The following is an 18,466-nucleotide window of genomic DNA, read 5'->3' as shown; positions in this document are numbered from 1 at the left end:
TTGCTCAAAAATACTTTGAGACCAAAACCAAGCCACGTTTTTGTCACCCAGAATGTTTCAGCCGTAAAAGCAGGAACACTTGTATTACATCAAACCGGCTTATCATTGCTTGAAGTCTGATATCAGGCGCACATTTTAAAGTTCTATCAAAAGCAAACTATTTTCTGCACTTTTAAGAGGTTAGAAAACGAAATGAAAGAAAAAGCTTGATGAGAGAAGCTTGTTTATGATTTTAATCAGACTGCAGCTTTTCTTTGCACTCTACACTTCTCATGATCACCGGGGTTCTCGCTTGACGCGTCAAGAAAAAGAAAAGAAAAACACACCAGACCAGAACCCACACCCTGCAGCTTGTCTTCCTGACGCTTGAATTTAAATGAGATCTTATGCAAAAGCGCTGAGCAGAGAGCAGCAGATAATAGCGGATCAGATTTGAGTTTTCTCCCATTTACGCTGCTGGCTGATGCTGCATTTTGTCTCTCATCACTATTCAGTTCCTCACCTGCTCTCTCTGCTTGAGATTGAAAGCAGACACATTTGTCACTCTGTAATCTGAAAATGAAGGACACAAACATGCTGGAGAAGCGATTCATATCTTCTTGGGTTTTTTTTTTTTCTGAGCAAACCTGATGCTTTACTCTCATGTTCCTGCTGTTCTTCAGATTAATCTTTAGATACTAAATGTGCCCGTAACTGTTCCTACTGTGTGTTATTTATTATGCATGCACAGAATGAGTGGTTTGAGTTCTGCAGGAGAGCATTTAATAAATGTCACCAGCTTGCTGTTAAAACTACCTGTGTTTATTGCAGCGTTTGTCTCCACCTAGTGGCCATGTGTTGCCGCTTCAGCTTTATTCTAATGATCTATTTTAAAACTCTTCACTCATATCAAAGTTCCACGCTTTGATATATTACCTGAAATCTTAATTGGTATTGATAAATATTTATACTTTTTTTATTATGCTTTTTAATTTAAAAACTCAGCTTGTCTGGTCCCATATTCATAATTATTACATCGTTTTGTTAGAAGTGATTCTGTCCATCTTCGACATGAAAAGGTCTGACTAACTAATGAATACATTTTTTTAAACATTTTATTACTATTAATCTTGATTCTTGCGATGTTGAACTACTAACAATGAAACATTAATGCCTCTGATATCATCTGAAATTTCCAATGTTTTGGGAAATCTTTTTGCAATTTATGGCCTGAAAAATAAATAAATGTTCATGTTTCTATGGTCTGTTGCTCATTGTAAACTGCACAATCCCTTCAGTACATGAAAACACGACCTGGTGTGTGTAATCCCAGTGTTTTCATATGTTTAATGCAGCTTGGAGATGATCCATATGCTTATCAGTCTGATAATCAATGGTTTATTTATACTACTTCAGACCTAACCTTTATTTGTATTAGAAAAAAAAGTTAAAAGTTCAGCAATTTTATGTAAAAAACAAACAAACAGAGAAACATAAACAACCATGCATACACACACTCACTCAAAGGGGAATTTAAGAGTTGGTACGTTTATTTAAATTATGTATATGAAAGAATAGTTAGAGAAATGAGTTTTCTCTAAATGCAGCTCATCTCCAGGTACATGTTCATTATATTATATAAATGAGTTTAAGTGCTACACAAACTCCAACCACAAACGTTCGGAATAAGTAAGCATGAAATAAAAAGATACACTTTATTTGAAATCAGAAAGGGACACTGTTTTTGTACAAAAATACACAACTGTTACACAGATGCTTTCACATCAAGAGTTGCTCCACTTCATCCTGCTTACGCCGCTGACGGTGCTCTGCACGCTGCACCGCGTCGGGGGCGTTTGTTCAATTTAACCATGGAAAGTGACTCCGACAAGCAATCGTTTTGCCACAGAAAGATTTGGTGGATCCTGGATTCTCGAAGTCTAGACAAAACCGACAGATCCATTCTCATAAATATCAGGAAAGAATGCTGAACAAGTGAGGTTCTCAAAACCAGTGAGTTTAATTCTTCTTCCATGTCATTTTTCACTTGGACTTCTCGCCTGCTTTCCCTGCTTCGTTTGCTTTTTTCTGCTTCTGTTGCATGATTTCTGCATCCCTATGGCAGAAACAAAAACATCTCCAATTAGTTGAGAGAACTACAATACATGAATCAAACGACAACAAGCTCTTTCTGTGTTTTTAAAGTAAGAATTTATCAAACATACAAGTCAGAGTTAATGTCTGGATTTCATGAAATCCAAACTAAAAATAATCCCATTTAAAGAAAGAAAAGGGAAAGTCAAACACAAAACAAAACATCTGTAAAAGAATGTGGAGCACATGCTCTTAGAAAAACATCTGAATAAATAAAGGTAAGAATAAAAAAATGGGTTGTTTATTTTGTTCTATAAGTTGGACCTGAGATAGTTTAATTCATCTAACAATGATTCTTCAACGTGCCATTATACCCAAAATCTTTAGCCAGAACCTTAACATACAAAACACTGCTGCAAGTGCATTTCTAACGTGGAAATATTGAAATTCCCAACAAAAACGACAATAATTCTCCGCATTTTTTACATTCAATTGTTATTTTAGTTGACTTTAACACCGAAACATTGACAACGTGGATGAATCTTCGGAAACAGGTGGTTTCGATAGCGTTTCTTAGAAAACAACAATAAAAAATGAACTTCAAAAGAAAAAAAGCAAAAAGTAGAAAGGGAAACTAAAGAAGCAACTCCGTTCCAAATTTAGGACATGACTAAAGTAAATCTACAACCTACACTCATTTTGCGAAACATAAATAAAGTCCCGAAAGTGCTGCTCCGGGCGCTCACCGTTGTTTCCTGGCAGCAGCGGAGAGCCCGTCCTCGTTCCGCTTGCCTTTGCTCTGCTCGGTCTGCTTCTTGGCAGCCTTCTGGCGCGCGAGCTCGCGCTGGTTGCCTCCTGCGGGAGTGACAAAAAGCGGCGGCACATCAGTAACAAACACCTCGGGGGTACGGTCCTTTAAGACGCTGAAGCAAGAAAATGCATTGTGCCCAAGAACTCGTTATGTAATAGTTTGTTTGAATAGCATAGAAAATAGAACGGATAGATAAAATATTTAATGGGACTTCAAGTTACAGCAGCCGACGTGGCAGAGCGGCGCTGCGGAGCAGCAGCCAAAGAACAGCGCCTCAGGAAGAAATGCCTCCACCAGCGCTTTGTCGCAACCAGTGGGGTTATTAACGAATGGTGACACTGGTAGAACCACTCTAGAGCGTTTTCAAGATCACCTCTACTCACATTGCTGACGTCCTGTTCCCTATTCACGCCACCTGCTTCTAATTAGGCGAGGAAACGTCAAACAAAACCCGTTCGTGCTGTAAGTTAGGGCTCAGGCTAACAACCGGAACAGACATTCCACTGACCCACAGACAATGAAAGACGCCTCTTATGTAACACACAGTCAGGTGGAACACACTTTAAATCAAGAGTCTCTTCAGGCAAACTAACCATAGACAGCACGGCACTGGCCTTAAATATGAATAAAAACGTTCAAACAAATGCCATAACAGAACGTTAGATACACCGATTCGGGTACGTCTATTTTCTGAAATAGACGGAACCAAAGTCGATCAGTAGCCAAACAGAGACCACACGATATCCAGAAATTTGCCTAGAAGTGGAATTATTTGTCGATACTCACTGGTCATTTTAGCACCCTATGTTTCTTTCGCCCAATATCCAGATAAGCTCAGCCAAAGGGCCGCTAGCTCCCTTGTCTTCGTCCACTGGCTTCCTCCGCTGTGGTTGCGCCTCACTGTGGATGCTAACTGTCGCACAGGCACCAGAACATTCCATACAAACACGACCGCTGCGCATGCGCCAAATCTGTACTCGTGTGGGTGCGCATCATTTGTCCTCCGGAGAGGTAATCGGTGCGCTGAGGGTGGCAGGATTTAAAACAACCATATTGACCTTTTAATCTCGTTGACATCGTCCAGTGGGTGTTATTCTTATCTTACCCATTCATTTTCTAAGACATGACCACCTTTAATGCGACCGGATGGAACCCGCCCCCAGCCCCATCCTCCCAGCCCTACGCCTTTTAATACTACTAACAGGGGCGATTCGAGGATCTGACCTTTAGGGGTGCTTGGCCCCCAACAGGGCTAAGACCCATGAGAAGATATTCATTCGTGCAGTTTTCTGAATCTAACTGCTCATTTACATACATTCACAAACAAATTTAAGAGACATGTTGTCAGTAATTCATAGAATAAAAGAACAATGTTCATTTCACTCAAACATACCTATAAAGAATAAAATCAGAGAAACTTATTTTTTTTATAAAATTCTTTAAATCAGGTGAAAAACGCTGTTCATGGAACAACTATTGGTGGTTGATGTAGACAAATCAGACAAACGAAGTGAACAGACACAGAAGCAAAAGGAGGAAATCCAATAACAAATCGAGTCCATTGTGGTCCTTTAGGTGTTTATGGTGTGTTTGTGTTGATCTGGTTCATAAATAAGAAAGAAATGGGGGGGAAAGCGTTATATGACTAGAAAAAAAAAATACACAAAAGTCCTTGGTTACATTACCATGATATTAAAAGACTTTGTTTACATTCCAAATCTGGTCCAGCAGAGAGTGATGTCCTCCAAACAAAAAAAGTTCAAGCAGCTACAGAACATAGCAGTTAGTAGTTTCTTTCAACAACCAATTACAATCTAAAGAAGGAAAGGTATGTCTGTAAGATGTGGCTGGTATTAGAGAACTCATGTGACTAGTTTCAACTAAAAGACATGATCTATTTTGGAGTTTATATTAAATTATTTACAGCGTGCGTCTTTGACAAACCATACAGCAAACTCTGTGGCATTTGACTAAACATAGAGGTACAAAAACACGACTAGAAATGGAATTGACTCTTTCTTCACTCTTGAAGAAATGTCAACATGTTCAGTGACTGGAAAGACAGGAATTCTTGGTGATAGAAAAAGAAGCCTTCACCAGAATACAGTGAACCTTGTCATTGGTGAGTAATACCTAAAAAGTAACTTAATTACTAACCACTACAACCCGTTTTGCCCCAATTATAGAAAACCTCATATCAGCACAACCATTTGTGTTATCTCTCAAGACAAAAAGTTGTAGCTGCATTTTAAAAGTATGTCATTTTCCTACAAAATAGAGTGAATGATGTGAAACACATGTAAAAAAGCACATGTGTGTGATTTTGTGGTAAACTCATGTATTACATGTGATGAACAAGTAATACACACGGTACACAAATGGGAACGTTTGAGAATACTACAGTATAGAGTGAAATGATGAAGATTGCATGACTGCAGTCTGGATAAATGAATGTCTAAATGAGACACAGCCACAGTTTAACCTGAGTTCATCAAACACTTTTCCTCATCAAAAGATGTTTTTGATGAGGAAAACACTGTTGAGCAGATTTAATGGGAAACTGGGTGATTGTGTTTTGCACATTGTTAAGCCTTTATCAATTACAGCCACATTGGCTGAAGCTAGTCTAAATGGTTGGAAAAATGTCTCAATATGAATGAATTGATTTGGAAATGTTTTGATGGTTTGAAACATCTCCTTCACTAGAAAGCATGAATCACTTCAGAGCTTTTCCTGGTTACCATAGCAATAGCAACTAATGTCATACTTCTACCTAACTGATGATGTCACTAGGATCCCATGCTTTGTGTCAAAGGTTGTATGACATCACCTCTGAAGCCTCTTAAATAGTGATGCGTGTGTTCTAGAGTCATATGTGCAGAACCCCAGAGATTTACAGTGAGTTTCATCATGATGGCTCAAAAGTTAGAAAAGGAAACACAGGAGTTGACCAAAAGGCTGCTGCCTTTTATAACAACAAAAAATGGTAGACCTAATTTAAATCAACATTCCCAATTTGTAGGGAAAGATAATTATTTGGGTACATTATTGGAAAGGTTGCCTACTCTTCCAAAATATTTAGAGCAACAAAGGAAAGAGGAAGAACGACTGAAGAAAGAGGAAGAACAACGGAAGAAAAAAGAAGCCAAAAAGAAGAAGCCAAAAGAGAAAAAGCCTGAAACAGCTGACTCCTCCTCCACCTCCGACTCTGATTCGAGCAAAAGCTCCTGCTCCACGTCCAGCTCCATTTCAGAAGAGGGAATCGATATTAAGACAGCGATTGAACTGGACCAAGAACTCAGGAGAAAAATTGATTATAAAAATAAACTGGAAGCCTTAGTTAAAAAAGGAGAGGAGCAGAAGAAGAGGACTGGAAAACTATTTATTTACGAAAAAGAATTGATCATTTGGAGAGAAGAACAGAGGAAGAAAATCATCGAAGAAACAAGAAGACAGAAGGAAAAACTATCAGAGCCGCTTAAAAAGACAAAACGAGACGTTTTTGATTTGGCCAGATCTGAAGTTGTGAAAAAACACAACTTCAGATCTGCCAAAGATGCTTTAGAGGGACAAAAGTTTTATAAGGACATGGCTCCACAGAGGATTCCCCAAAGGTTCCTTGATGAACAGGAGAGAAAAAAGAAAGCTGAAATGCAAAAATCTTTGACTGCTGCTTGGGATGATCAAGTTGAATACAAACGGCAGAACAAGATAGAAATGGAGAAGATGAAAAAGCAGGAGTTGCATTCTTTAATGGAATCGGACCGGCTGCATAGGTTGGAAGAAATTGAGAAAAAGAAGGAGAAGCAGCAGAGATTCAGCACCCAGGAGAAGACTAAACCAATCATTAGGGAGGAAATTAGAAGACAGAGAGAAATATTTCAGAGTGTTGGTGGCCCAAAGGAAGGCTTCCAGTCCAAACTGGTACAACACAAGAGTGAGAGCAGGTTTCCTGAACTGGTCCCATCTCCAGAGGACAGTAAAAATGTTGCTCATAAAAAGCCAGTTCATCACAAAGTTCAGGAGACTCTGCCAGCAGCAGCACCAGAGAGAAGTGGATCCAAGTCCCTTGTGGGAAGAAGAACGGTACATTCTGCTGACAAACCGGATGTTCATGCTGGCCACAAACCGGATGTCCATTTTGGTTACAAACCTTATGTGAATTCATATCGCAAACCTGATGTCTATTCTCCTGAGCTAGAAGAGATGCGTTCGAATGACAAACTTGATGTGCTTTCTCTTGAGAAACCTGATGGACATCCTACTCACAAACATCACCGGCATTCTACTGAAAAACATCACAGACATTCTACTCACAGACATCGCGTGCCTTGTACTCGCTTGTATTTTGGGCAAAATCCTCACGACGTTCTTTGGCATCGTACTGACGAACATGACGGGGATCCTAGTCACGGCCATTATGTGGATCCTATTGACAACCATGACGACGTAAAAACCAGCAATCCTTCACTCGGTCATGAGAAAGTTAGCAGTACTGAGCCTGTCACACTTCCCTCACTGAAATCCAAGACTGTGCGCTTCCATGACAATTCCCCAAAGAGTAGCAAGAGGGTAAATTCCCATCTCTTCCCTGAATCGACTGAATGATGTTTGTCAGCTGGCCAAGGAGTGCGACCTAAGTGGTTCAACTTTGAACTGACATCTTTTGTGAGATTGTTCGTCAGCTGCGTTAGACAGATATTAGCAAACGTAAGTAAGTATAATAGGTTTTCGCTGGGTGCTCCAGTTTCCCTACAAAAACAACAGAAAGGTACATAGATGGGTTGATAAGATATTGTCTGTAATTTTCTTTATTACTAAAATTAAGTAATCGTACTTTAAATAAAGGTTTTCTCCGGGCACTCCGGTTTCCCTACAAAAATGGTGGATAGATAGTCAAAACAGATCAATAGATATCTATCTATAGATCTAAAGATATGTATCCATCTGTCTATAGATAGACAGACAGACAGATATTGTCTGTAATTTTCTTTATTAGTGAAATAAAGTAATCATACTTTAAATAAAGATTTTCTCCGGGTACTCCGGTTTCCCTAAAAAAACAATAGACAGACAGATAAATAGATTTCTATCCATCTATAGATAGAAATCTATAGATATATCTATAGATATCTATATATATGTAGATATATAGATATTTATATATCTATAAATATCTATATATATATATAGATATAAATATATCTATAGCTATATCTATAAAGCTATAGATATATCTATATTTATATAGATCTATAGCTCAAGATAGACAGATCTCTAAAGATAGATCTATGTAAATCTATCTATTGATCTGTAGATAGATAGACAGACCAACAGATAAATGGATACATAAGATATATTTATAGATTTAGATAGATTGATCTACCTTAATAGATCTATCTATCTAGTTAGCTAGATAGAGCTATCCAGATCTATCTATAGATCCAGATGGATAGATAGATATCTCTTGATAGATCTATCTGGATAGATTCATCATCTAGATCTATCTATACATAGATATAGATAGATCAATATCTATTTATCTGGAAAGATAGATGGATAGATAGATATAGATCTATAGCTAGATTGCTCTACATAGATCTCTTGGTAGATAGATATCTTTTTATCTAGATTTTTATCTGATCGATCTAAAAAGATCAGTCTATCAATAACATTTATTTGACAGGCTGTGCATAAGACTGACATGACATCTGTCATGAACATGGAGAAGACTTTATGAATGTTTACCACTGTTGTCATGAAGTGTCAGTCGGTAAATGACACTTTAATGCAAAGCTGCATTAAAAGTGTTGCGTTATTCTGAAATGCATCCTCTAAATTATGACAAAAATACAATTAAAATAATATCAGAAAGCTTCAAATGCAATGAACAAGAGTGTACATCCTCTCTGCAGTCTGGAAGAATTGTTTCATACTGACTTTGAGTCAATAGGGCACATGACTTTCAAGCTATTGAAGAAAAAATATAATTTTTAATATAATTATTAAAATTTTGAATATGACTTAAAAAAGGGAGCAGAGCGTCTCGTGTAATAGCATGAATTTGGTGTCAGTTGATCGCTCGCAGCAGGTGGAGACGATACTTGGTTGAAGCGTGCTTGTTGTCTGTCACCCACTGAAATGCATGAATTGAACAATAGGGAAAGAATAAATTGGAGCCTCAATTGGTTAATCTGTACAGACAAAAATTGATTAAACTTGGGTTAATGCTTCTTTATCTCTTGCTTTAATATCCATCTCTGTTAACCAGACCAGAAGTTTCACTCCCAATGAGCTCTAGACAGGATGACCAATGACTGGACCAAACTGCCTGGACTGACAGGTGATATACACTTTAGTTCCTGCGTGACTCGCCGACCAGCTGAGGGCCCACACCTTCAAGGAAGAACCACCTGCACCCCGGGTCCAGTGGGTGTGTCTCAAGGTCGTGAAGAGAAAGTGGTCTGACCCTCGCTTCACAGACTCTACCAAGTCGTGGGAGGAACATCGCGTACGGTCCGACTGAAGGGGAAAGGAGAGACCTGGTTCCACTGGAGCCAGAGCCCAGCAGCCAAGGAGCCACAATATTCACTACAGATTGTCCAGGACAGGGGTAGGCAACTCCAGGCCTGGAGAGCCGGTCTCCTGCAACTTAGATGTGTTTTTACTTCAACACACCTGAGTCAAATAATGGGGTCATTAGCAGAACTCTGGAGAACTTGACTGCATTTAGGAGGTGATTCAGCTATTTGAATCAGCTGTGTTGGACCAGGGAGACATCTAAAAGTTGCAGGAGACTGGCTCTCGAGGCCTGGAGTTGCCTACCCCTGGTCTAGAAGGTCTCTGGCCCCAGCTTGGCATGCAGCTGGATTTCTGGCCCCAACACGCTGAGTCCTTGGATTCAGGTTTCCGAAGTCAGTCTTTTCATCACAAGAAATAACATTACAAGGGATTTCTGATTTGAGACAATTTACTAGATTTTCACCCTATTTATCATATTTCACAGGCCTTTTGTCATGAAGCATAATGTGCCTAGATTAGCCGTTTAGTTATTGATAGGATTTTTGGGCAATTATTTGTGTTGCATTTTTGCTCTCACTACATTAGGACTGTGGTCAAATTTAACTTTAAAAAGGAGGACAACAAAAAATGTAGACATGATCTGCAGGACGTTTCTTTGTAGCGTTTCCTTCTAGGAATTAATTTCTTTATGCATTTTAATCAGATATCACCATTATCTAACGTGTAAGTGCCCCATTGGTTTCTTGCTTAGCATTTCTTTAGCTGCCATTTAGAGAAATCTTAATTTCTGGATATTATTGGTTCAAGTCGATGTTGCTGTGTATTTGCTCACTTATGGTCATCATTGAGAAGGGAAGCGGTCACCCTCAGCTCCATCTTCGTATTGGAAGCTGCCAATAAATGTAAAGGGAGAATAGTTTGACCAACAGCCAATGGAGCTGGTAGGAACTGGGCAGTGAGAATCCCAAAGAAGAAGGTCTGATTCTCCAGATAAAAGATTGTCTTTGATTGCAGGCTGGTAGCCTCTCTGCACCATGTGTTAGGACTCAGACCATTGATCTAGGTGATCTCTTTTGACAGGCAAAAAGGAGGAGTGTTGGAAATATTAGTTTAATTATGCTAGTTTTAATGATAATTAATTTTAGCGCATGTTGAAATATTAGACGGATCCTGATTGTTTTGAGTCAGCCTCAGTTTAGGTTAGTTTTAGACTCGTGGTTTCATAAATCAGATAAACCGTTCAGATAAACTTAATCAATAGGACATTTTTCATGTATGAAAAAATTTGTCTAATCAGTAGTTTTTTTTAATATTAGATCACATTCTTAAGAGTGTAGAAGTCATATATTTCATTTGGAAATTGTTTTAGTTCATTATAACTAAGGAAGTTGAAAACTAATCAGAAAATATTGAGTGTAACTGTCATGGTTTGAGTTTTTCTGTGTGTTCATTTGGAGGGTCCTGTCTCCCCCTTGATTGCTCCCAGGTGTGTCTTGTTCCCTGATCACCTCCTGTGTATTTAATGTCACCTGTGTTTCTGCATCTGTTGGGTACTTGTCGTATACATCTCGTTTCGTTTGTGGTGTCCACTCCAACACCTGTTGCTGCCATTGATGAGCTTTAGTTTCTGCTCAGCTGTGTTTTTTCATCATTATAATCATCGTTTCTCTTCTCAACCTGAGTCCTCAGTGTTTTTCTCATCCCCTACTACTGCATTACATGACTGTAACCGATGTTTTGGTATTGAAATTGCTCGTCTGTTTTATAAGAGTTTGGAGATATTATATAAAACGTGTGCTAATTTTAATAATCGATATCTACTGTTTCATGCCTGGGGTCAGAGGTCAGGAGAGCTATGTGTGGTTCAGGAACCAGTTTGAAATGAGAAACACAGATAGCTGATAAAATTTGGTCATGCTTCCTTGAGTAAAATGTTTCTGTATGAAATGAACACATCTATTGTTCGTACCCTGGGAAAGTGTGCAGGATAGTTTAGACAGTGGATAGATTCCTTCCTTGGTAACACCTGCATGGTCTCTGTTGACGTTAATGACATGTTGCTGCAAACAGCAACACGTCATTATGGCTGTTTGAGTCCATCTCTGAACTGTAACGCATCACACAGTAGAAACACCCCTTGGTATGAAAGTAATTGAGCTGAAACAGCTGGTCAGATAACTGGGGTGGAAATGTCTAACTACAACATGCAGTTGTAGGTGCATTTTTGAAGGTGCATTTTTGTATTTTTCTAAGGTAATTCATTTCTTCTGGTGGCTTTGGTTTCTAATGATTATGTTGAGCTGTTGGTATGATTTTTATGCACTTGATTGTTTGATTAAAATTCTGGATCATTGTGAAGTTGAAGAGTGATTGTTGTCTTCATGGTTTCACTTTTACAAACGGCATCAATGGGCCTGGGGAGACTAGAAAACAAGCAACAGGAGGAAAAAATATCTTGTTTCTCAACACTGAATAAACATAACCACATATGATAAACGTATGTAAAAATGACCTTTACATATAGTAACAAACATTTTCAGGTGAAGGAGCAGCGGGGCGCCTGATCAGTGCCATCACTCTGTTATTGATCATTTTGTGCTGTTAAATATAGAAAATGGCAACTGGAAAAACATTTTTTCTATTGGGGGTTTCTGACGCCCCCTGTACTGCAGCGCCCCCGTGCGTTGCATTCAGTACTTACCCACTTTTTGCGCCATTGGCCACAGCAACAATCACAGAACGAACGTCGACCACTGCGCTCAAACCTGAGTCCTGCCGTTTTATTGTTGTGTCCAAATATTAAATTCAGAATGAAAACCCACTTATCTAGATTGTCGTTAAGCTGTCTTTTTCCCTCTCGCAGTGACGCGAGGCCGTTAGCAGCTAACGGCTCCCAACGGCTAACTGCTCCGTGATCCCGGTTTCGACCGTTTTTGGGACATTTCAGCCTCCAGCAGCGACAGTCCGACAGACGGTCTCAGATGAATGTTCTCGAACGGTGAACAGAAAATAAATCACTGCAAACACCGTGACATTCAGCTCAGAAACCGTCTCTCCGGATTTTCTCGACAGTAGTCAGGAGCTAATCCTGCAGCTCTTAGCTAGCGCTATTATTTATTCAACGTCATCCAAACACAACATCCGGAACAAAAAATAATAAAAAATAAAATTCATTTAAAATGGGCATTTCAATTAATTTTATCACCATTGGTTGAAAATAATTAATAAATCAATTAATTATTGGTTTATCAACGATATTCTTGTTCACTAGTGAACTTTTAAGTTTGTCCAGAATCCTTGAATTTATATGTTGCAGATGTAAATATTGTTGCCTTGCATTGCAGGTGTAGGAAGAAAATAAAACGTCTTTGTTGAAACAGCAGGAATAAAGGCAGTTCAATCCTCTGTTGTCTGAACTCGACAAGCCACAAAATGGTGTTTTTAAAGTTTTGCTTGCAACCTGAAATGTCAGAGGAAGAATGGAGTCATGATTTCTCACCATTAGCATGACATCAGTCTGATAAGGAACAACAAACATGAAAGCTACTCTAATTCTGATATGGCATCTTGCTTCATCGATGATGTTTACTTATATATAATATAGTGGAATATTGACTACACCTTCGATTTTAGCATATAAACTATGGGAGATACAAGAACTGGTTTACTGTACCTGACTTGAGATATGTCAACCCAAACTGAAAAAAGGGGAGGACACTAAAAAATGTTGGGCAAACTGCCGGCTCTCTGCATTGTGGGTCATGGGGCAGGAAAGGGCCTCGGTACTGAGTACTGATCCATGGCTTACAGGCTGCAAATTCCCGCTCCGTCTGGAGGTGGTTTTTGTCCCTGGTCTCTCTCCTGGTCTGTACTCATGATCTGCAGAGGCCAGAGCCTCTTTTCTCCTTGTGTGGCGTTCTGTGGTGCAGGTCATCGGCTTTTCTAATTTAAGGATTGGGACCATGATGTGTTGATTCTGTTTGGAAAGCTGATTTGCTCTGGTTCTCCTGTTTGACTTAAGCAAATCTATTTAGCCTTTTGGTTCAAGACAAACTGCCATGATGGGTCTGACTGGGACCCACGATACTTCTCCAGTCAATATGTCAGATATCACAAACATGACTCGATATTTTTATTACATTGCTAAATGTGTCTTGGGGATTGTGATTCTTCATATATTTTGTTCAATGGCTCTTGTTCTTTTTGTAAATATGCTCCTTTAGACTCTTATTTCTGGCCAGTGTTCATTTGTTTGTTTGTCCACTATTCTTTTCACATCCATATTTCCCATGTGCTTTGTCCTTTATCTCTGTTTTTATGCAGTGCTCCATGTCTTGTTAGTCCTTCCCAGGGCAAAGTTTGCTTAGATCAGCTTGATCTGCTCCTTTAGACTCCATGGTAACAGTAGGAGTGTGAGAAGAGATTATATAGTGGATGTGGACTGTGAATACCAAGCATCAAAGATGATCAAACTTTAATGTTTTCTTTTGTTTGTTTTTATGTGACTTAACCTCATGTAACTTGTTTGTACCAGACTTCACGCCAATGAGTTTAAATAGCATAAAAAAGGAAATCAAATGATTGTTCTACTTCTCTAAAGCAGAGATTCACCATCTCAAATTACCCAAATCTGATGTCTGAATAAAACCAAAGCAGTGAGGTGCAAAAAAGTTTTTACTGAATTTGCTTAGAACCGTTTCAACTCTACAATCAGCTTAATTACTTTCCATGATTTCACAAATTAAGTGAAAGTTACACACAAGTGTAAAACAGAATACAATAAGCCCAAAAATACATGTATCACTACATCATAAAACATAGAAACAACCTATAAGACTGAAAAATCTATTACATTCTTTAATATCTTCTTGTCTTGTAATTAAACATTATTACTGTATACATTATTACATAAAAACATGCTACCATTATTTTTTTTTAAACTATTATTTTCTAAACAGAGGAAATGAACTGAACACATTCTTCAACAGGTTCAGTCCAGGAACAAGCTCATCATCATCCTCTCCTGTCCGCAGTCAAACAGATATCTCATCCTCCTCTGACCCACAGCTTTCCAGTCAAAGCTCAGATGTTCCATCTTCCACCTCAGTCATGGACTCTTCTGCTTCCACAAGTTTGTCTTCAATGTGCTTTGTCCTTTGGAGATGCTGGTGCTCCCTTTACCTCCACCTCCAACTTTTCTGTATCTAGAAATCAGGTGAAGAAGCAGCTGGAGAGACTGAACAGGAATGAGGCTTCAGGTCCAGATGGTGTCAGTCCCAGACTGCCCCTGTGGGATTCTGAAACATCTGAGTTGTGGAAGACATCCTTGTCTGGTCCTGGTACTGAAGAAAAGTTACCCATCAGTCATAACACAGATCTGGTGGACCACTTTGTGGCATGGTGTGGGAACAACAATCTAATCTTGACTGTAAACAAAACAAAGGAGATAGTTGTTGATTTCAGGAGAAACGGGAAACCCTATTTCCATCATGGGAGAAGATGTGGAGGTGGTTCAGGAATATAAATACCTCGACGTTCATCTGGAACACAGACTGGACTGGAGACGCAACAGTGAAGCCGTCTATAAAAAGAGACAGAGCAGACTGCACTTCTCCAGGAAGCTAAGATCCTTCAAGATTTGCAGCAAGTTTGCTGCAGATCTTTAAGTCTGCTGAGAGTGTCATCTCTTCTGCTATCATCTGTTGGTGCATCAGACCCAGGAACCTCAAAAGGTTCAACAATCTGATAAAGAAGGCTGGATTTGTTCTGGTTCTGTTCTGGAGATGACTGTGAAACCTCTGGAGATGATGCAAAGAAGGATTCTTCATAAGTGTCAAGAAAGCTTTGGATAACTCTCACCATCCTCTTCATGAGTCTGTATGGAGGAAACGGAGTATCATCAGTCAGAGGCTTCTTCAGATTTGCTGCAATACAGACTGCTACAAAAGGGTGACAGCAATCTGCAATAACTCTTTGAAGAATCTGAATTAATGAGCTACAACTACATTTAATTTCCCTTTTGGATCAATAAAGTCAAAGCATGTTTGGGCCATTCTTGCACACTACTCAAAGTTTGATAGAAAAAAATATTGATCAATTGGAAGTTATGGTGGAAACATTTTTTGTGGTTTCAATGAAATAAAACAAAAAATGTAAAAAGATAATTAAGTTTCGCTTTTCCTGTGCCGTTTCACCTGTTTGCAGCTCGTTTTGCTGTTTGCTGCGTGTTTGCAGTTGTCGGCCACAGTTTCTGATCAAGTCATTATCACCTCAACCCTCACCAAAATCTGTTACAACCAGTGGATAAAGGAACCTGCTTTAAGTGTTGGTCAACTCATGCTTGGTTTGGTAATACAGGACCTACTTAACATGGTCCTTCTTTATTCTCAGGTGTCCCCGTTGCATCAGGAAACTTCATCTCAGGATTCCCAGCAGGATTTTCTGTGTTCCCTCAGTCCTCTGTGTCTTCTTTCTCCTGATTGGTCCAGCGCTGTTGTCTTGTCTCAGTGATGCTGGACAATCAACGCATGATCAAACCATTTTAGAAGACGGACTGAGGACGGGGGATGACAGTTGATAATCCTCACACGAAGGTCAAGGTGAGAAACTGAGGACAGGGGGGAGCTTCATTTCATCAACACTGTCCCTGGTCCTCTTAGAGGGGAGCTCATCATCAGCTTGGTTCTCCCTGATCCTCCTGGCAGAGGGCTCCTGTCTAGCATCATCACTATCCTTGGTCCTCTTGGTGGGGAGCTCCTCTTCAGCATCACTGTTCTTTGTCCTCTTTCTGCTTATGCCAGTCACAGATTCCACATGAGCCACGTCCTCTTTCAAACCTACCTGATGATGTTGCAGGGTATCAATAGGTCTGGAGTCCTCTAGGCACAAAATTGGCTCTTCCTATTTGTCAAGTCCAGATGGGAATTCAGCTGAAGTACAGGTTAGCTGTGTCTTCTTGGAGCTTCTGAGCCACCCCAATGTCACCCCAATTTGGGGGACCATTCTCAAGCAGGGGTGATGCAACATCAGCATGGTCCACTGTCAGACTACTGTCACCGGAGCCCAGCTGATTAACCATCAAATTCAGAAATGTTGATGGCCACAGGAATTTAACGCTTGGTCAAAGTTATCCTGGTCTTCATTACCTACCTCATCTTCTCTGGAGGTGGTTGAACAGTCCACAGACTGTGGAGGTGAACTATACTTCAACTCCTCTCCATGGTCTTCAGAAACCTTGTCGGCTTCATTTAACGACACCTTACCTTGTTCCTTACATTGTCTGGATCTCCCTCCAACGTTGGGAATCCATCTTCTGGAGGCGCCATGGTATGGGCTGTCAAGGAAAAAAAACAACAAAGCAAAACAAGCTATAATTAAGAATCTTGAAAAAAAAAATCACAAAAATCCAAAGCAATGTTTAGAGGGAGCACTGAAATACCAACAATACAATAACCCAGGTTTGTGAATGTGTTTGTTTTTCTTAAATATATTTAATTAGTTAAATATATTTAATTATACAAGAAGAATGGAAATTAAGAAATAAAATAAATATAACTTATCTTTAGTCACCAAACAACAACAAAAAACACAATTTTACAAATTCAGTATTTTACATAAAAACCAGGACACACTCTAAAACTCATTGATCAAACACGTATAGGCCATCATCACTCAGACAAACAAACTCGCAGCTTCATCTTGGTACCAATCAATCATTAAACACAATAAATCAAATTTACTCATTGGTAATTCATCCCGAGCCATAAACTCTTAGACATTTGGAAACGTAGAGTTTTTAATAGCTAATGAAACACCTGTAATCTTCGATTGTGCCATTTGTGTGACTAAAATAAAACTCTGCATGAAGTTACAGGTACATTTGATCATTCTTAATAATGGCCAGGGATAAGATATGTGATCCATTCTTTACTATTATACTTAAATCACTGCTTAGACAACTTCAATACTTTAAAAGTATCAAAGTTACAAATGTTTCCAATAGCATTTGTAAATGACAAAAATCTTAATTATAGCTGATCAAATGCTACAATTTGATTAGCATTAGCAAATTAAATTCCTTTGAGCTCCACAATTTTTCACAATCACAGCCACAGCTACTCTGACACCGTATCAGTACTACTTTCATACTCCCACATACAGCCAATAGCAGAAATGTACATCTATAAAATTAAAAGTTTTATAGATGTACATCTTTTAAAGTAGGGATCTACACAAACAGGCAGACATAAGTGGCTTTTCCTGCGTTTCCAGGGGCTCCTACAAAAAATGAAACTATTTATTTGGTTTAGAAATCCATATCCAGTGTTAAAATGGCCATTATATTTTGCCTGGAGATAAGAGATATAAAATAATAATCTGCATTCCTCATAGGTAAAAGGTAAAGGTTATTTCATTTATACAAATTGCTTATGTGTGCATGATGCCTCAAAGTCTTATTATCACATATTAATATTACTCCAAATGGGTCGGTTATGGCTGATAAAGATGATAGGTGATGATATAAAATTCTTTACATCGGTCTGAAGATCACGGCTGCACACAACCCAGCAATAAACTCAGATGAATGTTCACACAATTATGTTGCTCCAAATGTTTATTTCAATATTACTATCTCCATGGAGACAAAGAACATCAACAAAATGGATTCTCTAAAAGTCATTCTCTCAATCTAAAATAAAAAGGTTTTCCAATCACCACACCATTATTAATATTGTTGACTCTTTCTGAAAATATAATCAGCGTGAAAATATATTACAGCTCCAAACATGCAAAGGACCAAAAAAAAACATTTTGGAAACAATTAGTCAAAACTCCTCTTTTTTAGAAATAAAACTAAACAATAATAAGTTTAAATATAAACTAAATTACTTAGAAATAATACAGGAGAAATATGTATCTAAAAACTTTTCTAATATTAAAGTATTAAGATTTATTTCAAGCAACATAATCAAGGAGACCAAATGTGTTATTGAGGCATTTTCTGAAACCTGGACCAGGCACTGATTTCTTTTTCCAAAAATCTGAATAAAACAAAACAGA

At 38.7% G+C, this 18,466-nt stretch overlaps 1 protein-coding gene across 2 annotated transcripts; it reads right to left on the bottom strand.

The window, feature by feature from the left end:
- Positions 1 to 1,680: 1,680 nt before the first annotated feature.
- On the bottom strand, positions 1,681 to 12,247 carry LOC129369678 (small EDRK-rich factor 2-like). Of its 2 annotated transcripts, none has more exons than XM_055045240.1 (3): positions 12,108 to 12,247; positions 2,820 to 2,928; positions 1,681 to 2,095 (listed from the first exon to the last, which is right to left on the bottom strand). In XM_055045240.1, exons 1-3 carry the CDS (start codon positions 12,121 to 12,123, stop codon positions 2,023 to 2,025), a joined length of 198 nt encoding a protein of 65 aa, XP_054901215.1. In that variant the 5' UTR covers positions 12,124 to 12,247; the 3' UTR covers positions 1,681 to 2,022. The 2 variants fall into 2 exon arrangements, with proteins under 2 accessions (XP_054901215.1, XP_054901216.1); XM_055045241.1 differs by lacking the exon at positions 12,108 to 12,247 and adding an exon at positions 3,671 to 3,808.
- Positions 12,248 to 18,466: the final 6,219 nt, after the last annotated feature.

The sequence above is a fragment of the Poeciliopsis prolifica genome, unplaced genomic scaffold (assembly GCF_027474105.1).
Source record: "Poeciliopsis prolifica strain line A6 unplaced genomic scaffold, Auburn_PproV2 SCAFFOLD021, whole genome shotgun sequence".
Classification (NCBI taxonomy): domain Eukaryota; kingdom Metazoa; phylum Chordata; class Actinopteri; order Cyprinodontiformes; family Poeciliidae; genus Poeciliopsis; species Poeciliopsis prolifica.
This window is presented reverse-complemented; position numbering and strand designations above follow the sequence as displayed.